This window comes from Ochotona curzoniae, unplaced genomic scaffold (assembly GCF_017591425.1).
Source record: "Ochotona curzoniae isolate NIBS_2020 unplaced genomic scaffold, NIBS_Ocur_1.0 scaffold_3890, whole genome shotgun sequence".
NCBI classification, from domain to species: domain Eukaryota; kingdom Metazoa; phylum Chordata; class Mammalia; order Lagomorpha; family Ochotonidae; genus Ochotona; species Ochotona curzoniae.
Window position 1 is genome coordinate 28,912,950 of NW_024467115.1, and position 17,269 is coordinate 28,930,218.

The 17,269-nt window shown below is 48.3% G+C and overlaps 1 protein-coding gene across 2 annotated transcripts in view; it reads left to right on the forward strand.

Moving 5' to 3' along the window:
• The first annotated feature begins 300 nt into the window (after window positions 1-300).
• Window positions 301-17,269, forward strand: part of LOC121146179 (UL16-binding protein 1-like) — a 75,057-nt gene continuing 58,088 nt past the window's right edge. The window contains exons 1-5 of one of the 2 annotated variants that reach the window (XM_040965514.1): window positions 301-630; window positions 5,202-5,462; window positions 5,678-5,950; window positions 6,394-6,562; window positions 6,727-6,970. In XM_040965514.1, coding sequence (XP_040821448.1) covers window positions 555-630; window positions 5,202-5,462; window positions 5,678-5,950; window positions 6,394-6,461 — 678 coding nt within the window. In that variant the 5' untranslated portion in view covers window positions 301-554 and the 3' untranslated portion in view covers window positions 6,462-6,562; window positions 6,727-6,970. Of the gene's footprint in view, window positions 631-5,201; window positions 5,463-5,677; window positions 5,951-6,393; window positions 6,563-6,726; window positions 6,971-17,269 lie in introns of those variants that run through there. The other variant, XM_040965516.1, reaches the window with a different exon arrangement.

Here is a 17,269-nt window from a genome sequence, read left to right on the forward strand (position 1 = left end):
GCCTTTAAGGCAGAATCACAAAAGGCAGAAAATGCCTAGATTCTTCACTGCCATGGCTTTCAGAGTAAGAGCAACAGGCTGACCAAAGCCATCTCTGGGGAGGTGATGGTTGAACTGTGTCTCTTCCCGCGGCAGAAGCGTGGCAGCAGCACTCCTCAGATGCCAGCAGTCCCTGGTGCTCCATTGGCCACCTGAGCCGGCGTGGGGAGCGCAGAGAGCCCGGGCGGAGTTCTCCACCGGGCTCCCACACAGGGGACCAGGGTGAGCTCCGAGTCAGGAAAAAAAAAAAGAAAAAAAGAAAAGATCAAATAAGTGTGTTGGTGAAGCACAAGGTTAAGGAAATATGGCAGTTGGCCACGTGGCAGTAGATCTCCACAGGAAGCACGGGGCGGGGCGGGATCCTCAGCTGATGAGTCAACTTCCCCCCCCCACCTTTGCATAAAAGCGCCCGCGGATTCTGAGATTGTGACAGGACGCTGTGCCTGCAGAGCGAGACTGTTGGAATCCTGTCAGCCCTGGAGTGCGCAGCTGGCCACACTCAGGACACAGGTCGGATGGAGCTGACTCCCTACTTGCCTCACTTGCTGGCCGTTCTGCTGTTGCGGGCCGTGTTTCAGTCGCTAGGGGCCTGTGAGTACTTCGGAGCACCGGCACAGGGCCAGAGTGAGAACGCAGGGACGGGGAGCCTCCTCTCATGGTGGGGCTTTCTAAAGGCTGCTTAGCACCCCACCCCGACCCAAGGCTGGCCAAAGGCCCCCTTCCCACCGGAACAGGGAACAGGGGAGCTGGGATTCTTCTGGGACCCACCGCACCCCATCCCCGGGGAGTGAGCATGGGAGCGGAGGCAGGGTGTGGCGCAGCCTGGGAGTGCTGGTTGACACCTAGTCGTCCCTGGTCCACAACTGCTATATCTGAAAAATCTGTTGGGCTTTTCGTTAGTTTAATGTAGAAATAAAAAGCGGGGACTCAGTTACAGAGAAGTTGTATTTGCAAAGTGATCAGCCGAACTTGGAAAGAAGAGGGAAGGGGAAAGCACCTTAAGAGGCTCTTCAGACTGTCAGCCAGTGGACTCTGAATAGGTCTCATTGCGGTTGGGACGGTGAGATTGGCAGCAATCCAGAACTGATAACTGTTTGAGCAGGACCCTTGGAGCGCTCCTCATGTTGGGGATCGGGGATGGATGGGAGGCTGGGTGGGGCTTTTCCCTTTGTTACTCCCCTAACCCCAGATACAGGGCAAAATGATTATAATAGTGTGGAAACAATTATATTACCCACTTGCACCCTGTAGCCCTTGACCCTTTGTACCCTAATGAACGAAGATTATTTAAAAAAAAAAATTAAAAACAAAAGAAGATATTTACCTAGATAGAAAAAAAAAAAAAAAGAGGCTCTTCAAAGAAGAGAGACACCTAAGGTTTGAGGAAGGGTCTGGGATTTCAGCATTCCCCATGCCTCTTGTCTGGTAGGAATCTGCACGGAAGTCTTTCCACGGCCTTTTTTTTTTTTTTTTTTTTTAATCCACGGACTTTTAACCAGTGAGGAAATGGCTGGGCCGTTTTTGTGCCACCCATTTGAAGATGTGGTCAAGATTTTAGTAGACTTGGGTGGTCTCATCTCCACCTGCAGTTCAAGCCCCCCAGTGTCTCCACACTTCCCTGTCCCTCTCCTTCCCCACTTCACTGCCCCCCTTAACCACATCGCTTCCTGAGCTACAGTGGCTCCCTCCCTCACTCCTTGAGTCTTTTTGTATTTTTTATCATTTGATGATATAGTTCCATAGGCTCCTGGGATTTCCCTTAACCCCTCCCCAGGTCCCCCCGACCACACACACACCTAGTTCTTCTATATCATTACTAAAGTATAGTTTTTCATACACAGTCATACGTCCATCGTTGTGGGCATGGACAATGTTAGAGAGTCCAGCATCCTACTGTCAAGATATAGTAAACAGTTTCATTGTAAGTCCATCTTTGTCTGGAAGTAGAGATGCATACTACATTGTATCCTCACATCTGGATATGTTAATCTCCATTTCATAGTTACTGTACATCCCCTTAAATGAAAAGTCACAATACAAAATCAACAATAGGAAGAAAAATAGAAATTTACAATGCCATGGAGTTAAATAACATGTGACTAGATATGACAGTCTCCATCACACAGTTATTACATGTCCCTTTAAGTGAGCCTGAGCATGTTTCATGTGTCTGTTTGCCATTATTCTTCCTTCATTTTGCTTTTCTTTTTCTGGGTAATGGGGAGCACAGACTGGATGATAGATGCTGTCTAGTAGCTTAAGCTACTGAGCATTTCTTATGTTTCCATAAGAGTTTTAGCAGGGTCTTTGTTGCTGTGTGTGTGTGTTGTGTGTGTGTTTAATCTGAAGAGAATATCCTTGGTGTTTTGATTGGGATCTTATTTAATTTGTAAATTGTTTTGAGTTATATGGACATTTTGGTATTAATTCTTCCAATCCTTGAACGTGAACGACTTTTCCATTTTCTTGTGTCTTTCATTTCTTTTTGTAATATTTTGTAATTCTCATTGTTCAGATCTCTCACATTCTTGTTTAAATTTCTTCCTAGTGATTTAAAATATTTTTGTAGCAATTGGTGCTAATCTTACAGGACTTTTCTTAGCGATGACTTTTTGTATACAATGGCTATCAATTTTCATGTGCTGATTTTATATCCTGCAACTTTACTCTTTTATGAATTCGAAAAAGCTGTTAGTGGAGCCCTGATGTTCTCCTATGAATAGGGTCATGTCATCTACAAATTCCTTTTCAATTTGTATCCTTTGATTTCTTTTTCATGCCTAATGGCTCTGGATAAAACTTCAAGCACTAAATTGAATAATGGTAAGAGCAGACATGTGGACATACTTCTATTGTATGTATCTTGTTTTGGGTGATGTATGTTTTTTTGTAGCAGGAAACTGGTGAATCTTATGTTTGTAAAACAATATTAATTCAATTTTTTTTTGAAAAGCAAAGTTGCCCAGAAGAGAGACAGAGAGAGAGAGAGAAAGACTAACAGCCATTTTCTGGTTTACTCCCTAAATGGCCACAATGGCTGGAGCTCAGCTGAGCCAAAACCAAGAGCGAGGAGTCTCTTCTGGATCATCCATGTGGGTATAGGGGCCCAAGGCCTTGAGCGATGCCCTGCTCATTTCCCAGGCCATAAGCTGGGAGCTGGATCAGAAGTAGAGCAGCTGGGACGCAGTTGGCACTATATGGGATGTCACCACTGTAGAGATATGTTTAGCATATTATGCCATGATGCTGGCACAATTGTCTTTTTATTGTTTGATTGTCTTTTTATGGTTTATTTATAATTTTTATTTGAATGCCAGAGTTACAGAGATTGTGGGAGGGGAGAGATCTTTCATCTTCTGGTTCACTCACCAAATGGCTATAGCAATCAGAGCTGAGCCTATCTGAAACTGACTACCAGGAGTCTCTTGGGTCTCCTTCATTGGTGTAGGGGCCCCAGGAACTGAGCCATCCTCCACTGCTTTGCCAGGCTCTTACCAGGGAACTGGCTCAGAAGAGGAGCTGTTGGGACTCAGTCTGGTGTGGACATGGAATGCCAGCTCCATAAGCACAAGATTAGGCTTCCATATCATGTCACTGGCTCCAATTGCGTATATATATATATACTAAGATTTATTTTATTTTTACCTGAAAATCAAAGTTAGAGTAAGAGAGAGTAAAGAAAGTTCTTTCATCTGCTGATTCACTCAAAAAATGACTGCAGTCAGAGCTGAACTGGTCTGAAAGTGAGTGTCAGATTTTTCTGGGTCTTTCACACGGTTTCAGCAGTCCAAGGCCTCGGGCCATCCTCAGATGCTTTGCCTGGTCATTAGATGGGAGCTGGGTTGGAAGTGGAACAGGCAGGACTCGAACAGGTACCCACATGGAATGCTGGCATTACAGGCAGAGAACTGATGAGCTACACCACCATGCTGGCCTACTGTTTAATCCATTTAGCCAGTCTGTGTCTTTGTATTGGATCATGAGATCCACTTCAGTTCAGAGTTCCAGTTCTTAGTATACGTGCTGCCGAAGTGAGCATACCTTCAAAGTTATTACTGATAAATATCAACTTGATCCTGCTACTTTCCCATAAATATTCACATTATTTGTTTTGGATTGCCTTTGTACTTTGAGTGGATGTTGTGCCTTCACTCTGTGTCCTTATGATGACTATTATTCTATTTCTGTGTGTAACATGGCCTTAAGTATCATGTGCAAAGCTGGTGAATGGTGACAGGATATTTCAATTTTTGTTTGTTTTGGAAGGTGGATATTTTGGTCCCAGTTAATGCCCAATTTGTGTTAAATATTCCAGTATGCCAGCATAGCTGTTCTTTCCTTCCTCACTCTCCCGCCCTCAACCTTTTCTTCCTCCTTTCCTCCTTTCTTTCCTTTCCTGTTTTCTGTTGCTTTGGGGGTTATTTTGCTCTTGTTTTGCTAGTTCCTTCAGGTATACACTTAGCTCATTTATCTGGTGTCTTTCTTGTTTCCTGATGTACGTTCTCTTCCTGGAGTGTACTATAATTCCCTTTGGGGTTCCATGTAGCAGCCTGTGAGAGTCTGTCTCTTGTCACTCTTGCCTCTAGAAACCTCTAGAAAGCTTCCTGGCTGACTGATCTGCTCTGATCTCCCACTGCCCCTGACAGACCCTGGAACCTTGTTTCTGGAATTCTCTTCCTCTGATCCACACCTGTCTTTGCCTTTGCTCTGCATCTTGGAGTCTGCTCTGCCGAATGCTCCCAGGAGAAAGTGGCCACCAAAGGGAACATACACACAGGGCTTCCCTGCTGCTGCCAGGGCCAGCACCATCTGCACCAGTCTTTCCAGAACACCCCTGTGCTGTCAGCTTTCATCCACGTGGTCTCTTTCAGGCTTGCTGTTCAGATGGAGTGTGAACGTGCACAATGTGTGTGTTTGGACAAAGCTTCTGTCCGCAGCTTCCTGGTTCCAGGTGATCCTGTGTACCTCATAGAACCAGAATGAATTACAAGGAGCACATGAATGAGGAAGTCAGGAGTCAGGGATGCAGGTGCCATGGCTGGGATGTGATCTCACTGATTCCCAACCCATCATGGGCTCCTTAGTGTCCTAGAACTGGAGGAAGGAATGTCTGTGAGTCGTTTTTCTTGTCATCAGTGTTACTTGCATTTTTTCCTTCACAGATGCTCATTCTCTTTGCCATCACTTCACTGTCAACACCACAGCCCGACCTGGCCAACCAGTGTGTGATGTCCAAGGTCTTATAGATGGGAACATCTTTCTAACCAGTGACTGTGATAAAACCAAATGTATTATTCTCCCTGGGAATGAAACACATATCCCTGACAATGAAGAAAAAGAAATGAAGGAAACATTGAAAGATGTGGCAGACACCCTCATAAAGCAGCTGTCTGAGATGAACCTGGCAGATTACACAAGCAGGGGTGAGTGGCAAAGACCAGGGTGTTGTGAAACCAGGGACTCAGGATTCTCATGGGCAGAACTGGACTGTGGTCTTCCTTTAGAGGTGTAGAGTGGGGCAGAACCGGGAGGACAGTCAGGGCCAGGAGCAAAGGAGAGGATAGGGGCAGAGGATAGCAGATGTGGACAAGGGCTTGTCAAGACTAACCTTGGCTGATCTCTTTCCCCATGAGGACAGATGCCCTCAGCCTGCAGGCAAAGATGTGCTGTGAGCGTGATGCCACTGGCCGCAAAAATGGTTCCTGGCTGTTAAGCATTGGTGGACAGAAATGTCTCCTCCTCGAGACGGATCATAAAAGATGGAAAAAACTTCATTCTAGAGCCAGATGGCTGAAGACATGGGAGAGTGACAGGCACATGATGGAGTTTTTCTGCAAAGTGTCAATGGGAGATTGTCAGAGCTGGCTTGAGAACTTCTTGCTGAACAGGAAGGAAATGCTGGAGACCACAGGTAAGAGCAAGAGCTTTGGGAATTATTGTGTGTACAAGTGTGTGTATGTGTGCACACGTGTGTGATATGAATGTGGCTGTTGTGTGCATGTGTGGGTAGGAGTATATGTGTTGTGAGTGTGGATTCTGTGTGTGTATGTGTGTGTGTTGTGAGTCTGGGTGTTATGTGCATTACTGGGTGTGAGTGTGCATGTGTGATTGTGTGTGCTTGTGTGTGCATGTGTGAATGTGTGTCTGAGAGTGATCCGGCCTGGAGCTTTCTCCCCAGAACAACAGCAGAGTCCAGCCCAGTGTCCTCCCTGCATCTCCTCCCACCTCTGCTTTTCCTCTGCATTGTCTCTTCCTCAGGGCATGGATTTTACTCCACTCTCCCTGCCTCTTCTCCAGCCTTCTAGCTGAGGCAGTCCTTGTGTCTAGACCTCCTTCCCTGTGCTCTCTTCCTAGAATCACGCTCTTCCTGTTTTGCCTGCACTCTGTCTTGGATCCTGCAGAACCAATCTAGACTGCTGTGACCCATCTCACCCACCACCTGGTCCCTCTTCTCGTCTTGGACAGCAAGAGTATCATCTATCTGGACAACCTGGCTCCCCTATCTGGAGGATCATTCCCTGGGGTAGGACATATCCTCCCTCCCTGCTACCTGAGAGCCTGTCACAGTGACCAGCATGGAATGGGAGGCAGTTGTATGACTGGCCACATTGCCCGACAGCAGAAAGTGGAAGCTTTCTGGATTCAGGAATCTGTATATTGGCCATAACTGTTTTGCTTACATTTCAGCACCACCGGCCATGACCATAGAAGCATCACGCTCTGAAGCGACAGTCCTCAGGCCCAGGCTCTCGACCCTCCTGCTCCTCATTGGCTTAGTTCTGCTTTGGCCTGTAAGTGAACCCTTGAAGCACAACTGGTATTGAGGGCAGCATTGTGAGGGAAGTGGGAGGCAGATGGGTGAGGTAGGAGAATGGGAAAGTGAATTCCCCAAGTCCATTCCCACCCTCTGGGCTGTCCCTTTTTATACTGGCCAGGAGCCAAGGAGAATGAGACCTTGTGGGACTCAGTAGGAAGTTTATCCCTGCCCACTGACTTCTCAGTATCTCCCCCAGTGCTCTTATCATAATTAGTAAATATGCCCTGAGCACATGGTCTTGCAGGCCACAGTCCAACTGACTACTATCTCCCATCCCATCTAGACCTGAAGCTTATCAGTTTATCTTCTGCTTGTTTCTGCCTTCATTCCTTAGGTGTTGACTCTAGCTTGATCCACACAGATAATGTAAGTTACAGCATGGAGTTTGGAAGAGCCTGAGTGATATGGGATAAAGATGAAGGCTAACACACGAGTTTCTTCTTGAAAGCCAGGTTTGCACAGATCATAGAGATTGTGGGACACTGCTGAGTCATCTCCACGCAACCAGACAACACAGCATGTGCAGGACTTGGGGTGGGGGCAGACTTTCTTTCTTGGCTGGCTTGCTTTCTTTCCTTTGTTTCATTCCACCTTTCTTTGCAAATTTATGTACTTGAATTACAGAAAGTGAGAGAGGTGAGAGAGAGGTGAGAGAGAGGGAACAGAGAAGAGGAGATAAGAAAGAAGCAGAGAAACACAGAGAGCTCTTTCATTTGCTGATTCACTGGATGCAACACTTGCATCTGGACCAGACCCACACCAGCAGTAGGAACTCCTTTGGAGTCTACCATGTAGGTGGCGCCTACTTGAGCCTTCCTCCACTGCCTTCCCAGTTGTGGAGCACCTAGACTTGAACTTGCACTCACACATGGGATGGCAATACAATAAGCAGTGGCTTAATGCACTGCACCACAGAGCCAGCCCCAAGAAAGCAATTTTCCTTTGATGTGCTAGGATCAGGATTAATACAGAATTATTCAGAAGTATTAGATGATGTATTATAAGAGAATAATCAGATAGCTGGTGAGGAAGATTTAGAGATTGCGTATAGAGAGATCTGTTAGTAAATGAAGCTGCTGCAGGTGAATATTTATATACTAATATATGTATTTATATTATAAAGTAATTATATAACTTTTTAACTTAATTTATTCTTTTTAGAAAGACAGATTGACAGAGAGTATGATCTTCCATCTGCTGGTGAAGAACCTAGGTGTTTTCTGCTTTTATGATTTCTGCCTTACTTGCTTGGGTGGGTACTGAATGAATGCCAGGCCTGGCAGTCTACATGAAACCAGCAGGACATTCCGCATTTCTGGGTTGGGGGGAGGTAGCAGGGAGACCTAGGTTAACCTGATTAAACTGTTCTTCATGAGTTAGCATTGACTTCTGACTCAATGTTTTTCTGGGGATCTCAAAATCCGGTACAACACTGACTACTCCCCAAATAGCCATTGGCCAGAGCTGAGCTGATCTGAAACAAGGGTCCAGGAACCTCAGCATCTCCCATTTGAGTGTAGGGTCCCAAGGCTTTGAGTCATCCTCCACTGCTTTCCCAGGTAATCAGCAGGGACCTGGAAGGGAAGTAGAGTGGATGGGACACAAACTACCACCCCTACCGGATGTTAGAGTTTGCAGGCAGATGGTTAGTCAGTTAAGCTATTGTACTCTCCCACCTCAGCAATATTTAAGAGATATCATCTGCTCAGTAAAACATGTTTACAAAAATGTTTGTAGTGTGTATAGTAAATTCAATATCCTACGAGTAATGGAGGTCATGTTTTTGAACAACATTTGATTATAAGAGAAATTTTGTTATACATAAAATGAGGACAGGGTCTGGGCTGTGGCAGATAGGACTTAACCCCAGCACCCACTGGTGCTCATGAGAACGAGGGTGGGGATAGAATAAGTTGGGATATGTCTCAACACACACTGAACCACGCAAGTGCTGTGTCTGTATTGGACCAAGTATGGCTGGGCTAAAGCACCCAACAACAAGAACAGCAATGGGTGTGGTCCAGTTGGGCAAGGCCACTGTACTTGCCAGGAGAGGAGGACTAAGTCAGGCTGGGCCACGGACCTACCAGTGTGCATGAGATCTCCCGCTGGAGGAGACCTGATAGAAGGGTTTGGGGAACTGCTTTTTCAGGATGCAGTGCAAAACCTGAGTAAGTGTAGATTTGTTGGGCTTTGCTATAGCATCAATTGGCAAGTACTGGGCCTGGAAGCAAATCTTGTCAAGCTAGACTGCAGAAGTACCTGGAGAGTGCAAGATGAAGGGCTGGGAATGGGTCAAGTAGGAAAACTGTGGACACCTCTCTGATGCGCTGCAACTCCCACTCGTGAGCATGAGCACCTGGAGGTAGACCTTGCTAGACAGGCAGTGACAGCAGTTGGCATGAGTGTGGGCTGGATAGTGAGGCCAGTTGGGTTGAGTTAGGTTTTAAATTCATTTGACATTTATGGCAGCTGAATGGGATGTGGGGTAGCCTGGACCAATCTGTTGCACATACTGGCAAGCACAGGAGCAAGGGCTGGGGGCAGGGCAAGTGGGGGTCATTGGGGGTTGCTCTGACTAAGCTGTTGCTTCTGCCAGTATAAGTGAGGCCTGAGTATAAGGTGGACAGGGATGGACTCAGCTGCAGCATCCATTGGATTACATATGAGTCAGGGCTGAAGACAGACTGATGGGTGCTCCCCTATATGTTATCTGATCGTTCTTTTGTGCCTGTTTCAGTATCTCTAATTTATGTTCAGCAGAAGAGAGCTTGACAATGATGTTTCTAGGTGAGGGTCCTTGTGGGTCAAATCTGTTTGGGGTCCTCTGCACTTCATTACATTCCCAATGATTCAAAAATTCTCTTTTATACTTTGTTGGAATACACTGTTCAATCCTGTCTCTCTTTCCACGCCTTTAGGGACTCCTGTAACTCTTTTTTTTTAAAGAGTTATTTTTATTTATTAATTGGAAAGTCAGATGTACAGAGAAGAGGAGAGACAGAGAGGAAGATCTTCTGTTCGATGATTCACTCCCCAAGTGAGCACAATGGTCGATGCTGTGCCAATCCGAAGCCAGGATCCAGGAACTTCTTCCGGGTATCCCACAAGGGTGCAGGGTCCCAAAGCTTTGGGGCATCCTCAACTCTTTTCCCAGGCCACAAGCAGGGAGCTGGATGGGAAGCAGGGCTGCCGGGATTAGAACCGGCGCCCATATGGGATCCCGGAGCATTCATGGCGAGGACTTTAACCACTAGGCCACGCCTCCTGGCTCTCCTATAACTGTTATAGTACATTTTTAAAAGGTGTCATTCTGTTCTTGGAGAGTTTTTGTAACCTATTCAGTTCCTCTTCCAAATTTCTGCTTACTTGTGTGTGCTTGAAGAAAGTGTTTTCCAATTCTGAAATTCTTTCTTTTACCTTGGTTATGCTAATGGTGTGTCTTCCTCTTCCCTTTTGCTCTCTTGTATTCTTTGGTCCAAGTGTTTCCATTTGCTTCTGTTTCCTAGCTGGTATCTGTTGTGTTGTATTCCTCACATTGCATGAGCTCTAGCCTTTGTTTCTGGCTGTCTCTGCAGGGGTTTGTGCTCTTTGCAGGTCTTCTGTTTCCCTTCTCCATGGTCTTTTATGTCTGCAAGTTTTCTCTTCAGATGCTGTCTTTATGTTGTGGTTGTCATGCACAAATTGTGTTCTATTTTACCTTTCCTGAAAAATAAAATATCTAATTAATTAAAAAAAGAGAGACTTGACAGTTCCTGTTCTGCATGTACAGTTTTCTGTTTGTTCCTGACCTGGGATGATGTTTGAGCTTCTGTGCTGGCTGCTCTGGGGACTTGAGCCTCAGTGTCTGCCTTCAGGCCTCCCACCTGCCTCCCTTTCCTCTGGATGTTGCAGGCAGCTGGTCTTTCTTCTGCCTAGTCTCTCTCTCAGACTCTGTTGAAGTAGTGTTTTGGCCCAGTGAAAACACTGCCAGTAATTTGAACGGTGTTGTTTCTTTTGGATTACCTGAAGTCTTCTTCAGTTGAGTGGATTAGAAGTAAGGAGATGTCGACTTTAACCTTAGCCTTGTATTTGTAAGGCCTAGCCGTGGTGGATGTGGGGCGGCCCAGGAGGAGGCCGAGAAGTGTGGCTGGTAAGGCCGCACTGGGATTCACCAGGTGGATTCACCAAGGTCAGAGCCTTTAACATTTCAGCACCTAAGAAGGCACCTTCTTTTGTCCCCCAACCCTCACCTTACAGCTCCTACATAAAACACCTCATGTCCCCTTCTCTGGCCCACTGTCTGTACCAGACCAGTGAATCTCACCAGGAAGTGCTCCCAATAAAGCTTGTTTTAAGCTGAACTGTATTCTGTGTGGATTTCTGCTTCTGAAGTGAACTCCAACTTTACATCTGATTGTGAAGACCCAGGAGGAGTGTTTCCTCACAGCCCCCCGACCCTGCTTCTGCGGCTACTCCTTCCCTAGACAGCGCTGGCTTCTAGGATAGGACCTCCAACCTCACGCTCCAATCAGTCCAGCATACATCCCTAACATCCTTTTGGGACTTCTTTGGCTCTTGGGTCTCCCTGCACTCTGAACTCACAGCTGCATCTGGGCTTCCCCACTGTGCACACAGGCACAACACCACCATGCACACTGATGCTCCAGCACTGTGGACCACTGCTGTCTGGCCACCTGTGGCCTTGGGATGCAGGCCTGCACAGCCTCAGCCAGTGACTACTCCTCCTTCGTTGTGCTTGCCCTCTGGCCCACAACAAGACCTTCATCCTCCTCCTCCCTCCACCCTCTCAGACTCCAACATGGATTGCTGTGGAAAAACTCCACAGGTTCTCAGTGACTTCTGATGCAACATGCCACTCCAATCAGAGTAAAGGTGGCCTGCTGCTTGCTGCAGGTGGTGGGTGAATGTAACCTCTCAACATGCTCCTCTCCACACATCAGTTCTCACACTTTACTCCCCAGGAAAACCTAGGGTTTCACTAGTCCCAGCACCTTGTGTTCTGGACTTTCCAGCTAGGCAGAGATTTCAAGTCCCACATAGTCGCCACTTGGCTGTCTCCTAAAATTCTCAAACCCTATAATTCTCACACCTCTGAACATGCCAACTCATTTTCCTCTACACTGTGGCTGCGACTCAACACCATTTAGACAATGATTCCATGTGCTATGATCTAGACAACTTGTACCACTGCTATGGCGAATCATGAAAGATCTGTTGAAGTCTTCTGCATTCTCACTCTGTCAGTGCTTCTCTCCCTCTCACGTTCTAGCACATTCTCAACCCTCAGACTTCTTAATTCATTCTTTCCCTCTCCAGTCCAACTCTGAAACATTCACCCAGGAAACGTCCATGTCTCCTCCTAAGTCCCACCTCCCACCCGCATCTTCAGGGTTAAGCGCGCTCTCTCTCTCTTCCTTAGCACAGTCACTGTGGCTTCTCCTGTCCTCTTCCTGCTTTCTCAGCTCAGCCACCCTCCCCACAGCGTCAGCATCTCCAAGGTTAGTTTAATTTTCCCTTCTCTCTCTGTCTCTAGCTTTTTCTTTTTTTAAGGGAGAGATTTTATATATTTTTTTTTATGGAAAGTCAGATATACAGAAAAGAAGAGAGATAGAGAGGAAGATCTTCCATCTACTGATTTATACTCCCTAAGTGGCCACAATGATGAAGCTGCACCAACCCATGGCCAGGAGCCAGAAGCTTCTTCTGGGTCTCCCAGGCAGATGCAGGACCCTAAGGCTTTGGTCCAATATTTACTGTTTTTCCATGACACAAGCAGGGAGCTGGATGGGAAACAGGGCCACTGGGATTACATCCACTGTCCATATGTGATCCAGGAACCTGCAAGGTGAGGACCCTACCCACTAGGCTTCCCTCTCTTTATCATACTCCACCTCCTTAGCAGAGAGGGGTGTGGTAGGACATAAACTTAACTGGGTCCACAAAAGAATATCTAGCCTCTTGTGCACAATGGACAATGTTTGCACATAATTCAATATAACTCTGAAAGTACTCTCTAAAAATAAAATATATCACAGATACACTGGTATAAAAGTAAAATTTAATCCACTGTTAAAATATTCTTGGGTGTGAGATGCATGCATGTGCTTTTATCTGCTAGTTTCATATTAAGCTACAAAAAACAGGTCCCAGAGGGGTAGCCTAGCAGCTAAAATGCTTGCCTAGCACGCTCCAGGATCCCATATGTGCCAATTCTAATCCTGGCAGCCCTGCTTCCCATCTAGCTCCCTGCTTATGGCCTGCGAAAGCTGTTGAGGATGGCTCAAAGCCTTAGGACCCTGTACCCTTGGATGGGACCCGGAAGAGGCTCCAGGCTTCTGGCTTTGGATTGGCACAGCTCCAGCCATTGAGACCTCATTGGGAGCAAATCCCCAGATGGAGGGTGTTCCTCTGTCTCTCCTCCTCTGTGTCTGACTTTTTAATAAAGAGATAGAATCTTTAAAAAAATTATAAAAATTATTGTATGCATGAAAATGTGTTGTGGATGAGAAAGGTTGTGAAGGGTATAATTTGTAGATGAAAGAAAAGAGCAAAACTAAAGAGAAGAAAATATGGAGTCCTTGGTGCGGATGATGGCGTCCGGCATGGCACTGTAGCCGCCGCCGCCCCGGCCCGGGCAGCCCTCCCGGGGGCCGCCGCCGGCCCGCAGTTCCAGTTCCAACTCCTCCTGCGGCCGCTCTTGCTGCAGCTACCGCCGGAACTCCTCCAACAGCTGCTCCACGCCCGAAAGCTGCGCGTGCAGGTCCGGCCGTGGCGCCGCGAGCGGCCCGGCCGCGCGGCCACTCGCCAGCCACAGGCAGAGAAGCAGCAGCCGGCCAAGAGCCCGGGGCCGTGACGAGCCTGCGCCCTCCCGGGCGGCGAGGACCATGGCGGCCTGAGGGAAGAGCTGAGGCGCGGCCGAGTGGCGAGGGAGAGGGCGAGCGCGGCCGCCGAGGCTGCTAGGCCCGGGCCTCAGAGCGCGGCGGCCCCGGGACCCGGCTGCTGCCCCGAGGTGGCGGCCGCAACGGGAGGCATAGCGGGCCGCGTCCGGCGCCGCTGCCCGCTCTTCCGCCGGCCGCGGCTTCCCGAACCGCGCGGGCACGAGGCAGCTGGGCCCGGATCAGCACCGCTTTGAGAACAGCGGCCGCGGCGGGGCGGAGCTGAGGAGAGTCCCGCCCTCGGCGCGCTCCCGCTCCTGCCGGGGGAGGCCCCGGGCGCGCTGCCCAGGCGACGCCCTCCCTGTCCGCGGAAACCGGGCGTGGCGGCAGCGGGTGCGCGGCCGACTCCGGTAACCAGTGCTCTGGGCGGACGGAGGCCGGGTTAGCTCGTCGGCCCGGGCAGCCCTAGTGACCTCAGGGACCTGTCACTGAGGAACCTGAGGAACCTGAGGAAGGCCGACGGTCGGGAGCCGGCAGAGGGCACCGTGGGTCCCTGCAGGGCGCCCCGCTCCCCGGGTAATGGAGACAGCGCCGCTGACGGGCACGCGGAGAGGAGAGGCCCGGTGCTCGGCTGGGGACGAGCAGCCGGGCCGGGCTGGAAGCAGCGGGATGCGGGACAAGGGGCCGAGCCCGCAGGGTCCCCGCGTCGGGGTGTGGGCGGCTGCGACGGCTTCCGCACCGGATTGTTTCTGGTGAGTTAGTGCTATTTTTGGTTTTCTCTTGTTACAAAATCACGTTGTTTTGGTTTGGTTTGGTTTTCTTTGTGGCGGTGTCCAGAACTTTTGGATGGTTTGTTGTACGCTGTGAATCGAATATTGCTTAAATACTTGTTTGTTTGTTTGTTTTTAACTGTGGGAGCTGACCTTGAGGAGCTGACCTTGAGGAGCTGACTTTGAGGAAGTCATTTTTTTGGGGTGTGTTGGGAGGAGGGTGAGGCTGAGAGGAAGGGGAGGAACCCAGTGTTTCTTTGTGAAAGAGAAACTAGAAGGCTTTTGGTGCAATGCAGTTGAGTGACTTTGAGGCTGACATGCCTCGCTTTGGAACCCTAGTGTGTCCAGACGGCTTTGGGTTGGACATCCTTCCAGCTGTTGAGATGTGTACCCCAGCCAGCTGTGGCCACTTTAGGGTGACCTTGAGGCATGTCAGGTGTGGTTGCTGTCACGGGCCTTGGCTGCAGCCGACTTCTGTGAGGAGAACTTTGACTTGTGAGGGTGCCATCCACTCTTGTAAAGACTAGTTATAAGAGTAATGACTAGTACCAGAAATAAACAAGTTTGACGCAATATTAAGTAGTGATGATATATGAGTGTGGGGTTTGCCCCATCACATTTTCACAAATTGTGTTTTGAAAAGGCCGAGAGACAGAGAGCTTTGTCATGTGTTGATTCACTCCTTGAAAGCCTACAGCAGTCAGAACTGGGACAGGCAGGAGCCAGGAACTAGATCTGTCCCAGTCTCCCAGGTAGGTGGCAGAAAATCAAGGGTTGAGCCAAGCCCCGCTGCCAGGCAGGGCGCACAGGAGCCAGGAGGTGCTCTTGCAGTGCTGGGACCCCATGCAGATGCTCCAGTTTGGGAAATGGTGTCCTAAGGGAGGACTTTGCCACGGTGCTGAGCCCCACCCCACACACTTTGACAAACATGATTTCGTCCTAATATTCAGTGAGACGGGACACCTGTGACCCTTACTGCTGCCTGGGGACAGTGAAAGACTAGTCAATTCGGGATGAGACTGAGCTCCTGTGCTCTGATGAGGTGCAGCATTTCTTGAGTATTTGACAAGAACTGGAGGATAAAATGTAGAAGACAGGTTTTCCGACAACAGATCATGCTGGACCGAGAGGGGGCAGGCAGAAGCAGTGGGTCTCAGCTCACTGCCCGGAGCAGGTTTCCAAGCTGCGTCTGGGAAGGGTACCCACAGAGAGCCTGACATTTCCTCTGATGAAGAAAATAGCTCTGAGAATTCTGTTCGCAACAAGCGGAGTGCAGCCAGACCTTGTGATTCCAGCGGGAGGGAAGGATTGCAGAGGAGCGTCAGGGTCTCTGAGGGTTATAGACAGGCTGTGATCCCAAAGGTGGTGATGCTCTCCCTACCGAGTGTTGGGGATCTTCAGCGAAGTCATGGAATGCCAAGTCATGAGATAACAGGGGCCGACACTGTGGAGCAGCAAGTTAAGCTGCCACCTGTCTTGGCGGCATCCTGTATCAGAACACTAGTTTGGCTCCTGATCCCTCCACTTTGATCCAGCTCCTTGCTGAGGGACCTGCAAGAGCAGCAGCAGATCTCCTGCCATCAGATTGGAGGCCCAGGTGGAGTTTCAGCCTGGCACAACCCTTGCTGTTGCAGCCATTTAGGGAATGAACCAGTAGAAGGAAGAACTTTCTCTTTGTGTCTCTACCTATTGCTCTATTACTCTGCCTTTCAAATAAATGACAAATCTTGTTTTATAAAAAATATTTATTTTTATTTGAAAAGCAGAGTTAGAGAGAGAGAAGGAGAGACAGTGAGAGAGATCTTCTGTTTGCTGATTGTAATGGCCAGATCTGGGCCTGTCTAAGGCCAGGAGACAGAAGCCTGTTTCAGTTCTCCCACCTGGGCACTGGCATGCAAGCGCTTGGACCGTCCTCTACTGCTTTCACAGGTCATTAGAGGGAGCTGAGTTGGAGTGGAGCAGCCAGGACTTGAACCAACACCTGTATGGGATATAGCACCACAGGTGGTGGCTTAGCTTCCTCCACAAGCCCCTAAATTTGGGGGTATGTGTGTTTAAGGGAAAATGGGAGTAGATTTCACAATGCTTTTTTGTCCCAAAATAAACTTACTTTTTAGTTTCATTTTGCACGGACATCTTGAATTCCTTTCATGTATGAAAACTCATAGTACAACTCAGCTGGCTAAATGCAACTTGACATTGAGTGGAGATTCTCAGCGTCTGGTGATTGTTGGGCTCAAGCAAGTCTCATGGCCTTTGAAAGCCCCTGTTGCTTGTAATGTAAGGATGAGTGTGTCACTGTGCTTTCAAGGTTGTGATGAGGATAAAGGGAAGGAAAGCATTTGAAGTGCCTGCCGTGGAGGCAGGCCTGTGGTAGACTCCATAGCTGTCGGCTGTGGTTAGCTTCCCTCAGCACATTGACACATCATGTTGGGAAGCTTTTCCATCTGGATTCTGTCATCCAGCATGCTTTCTATCCCATCTGGTTTACATGAAGTTGTTTCAACTTTATTGACATGTAATTGAAAAGAAAAGGTTGTTTCTATCCAAGGTACGTGATGACTTACTCTAATATACATTGTGTATGGTTTCCAAGGTCGTGTTAATGAATTAGCCATTACAACAGTTGCTGTGAGTGTGTGGGGTTGGTAGAGAGAGCACCTAATATCTGCTTTCTCAGCCGATCTCAGGTACACAATGCAGTATTACCCATTGTCCCCATGCTGGACATCCGCTGCCTGAGAACTCATTTGACCAACAGCCCT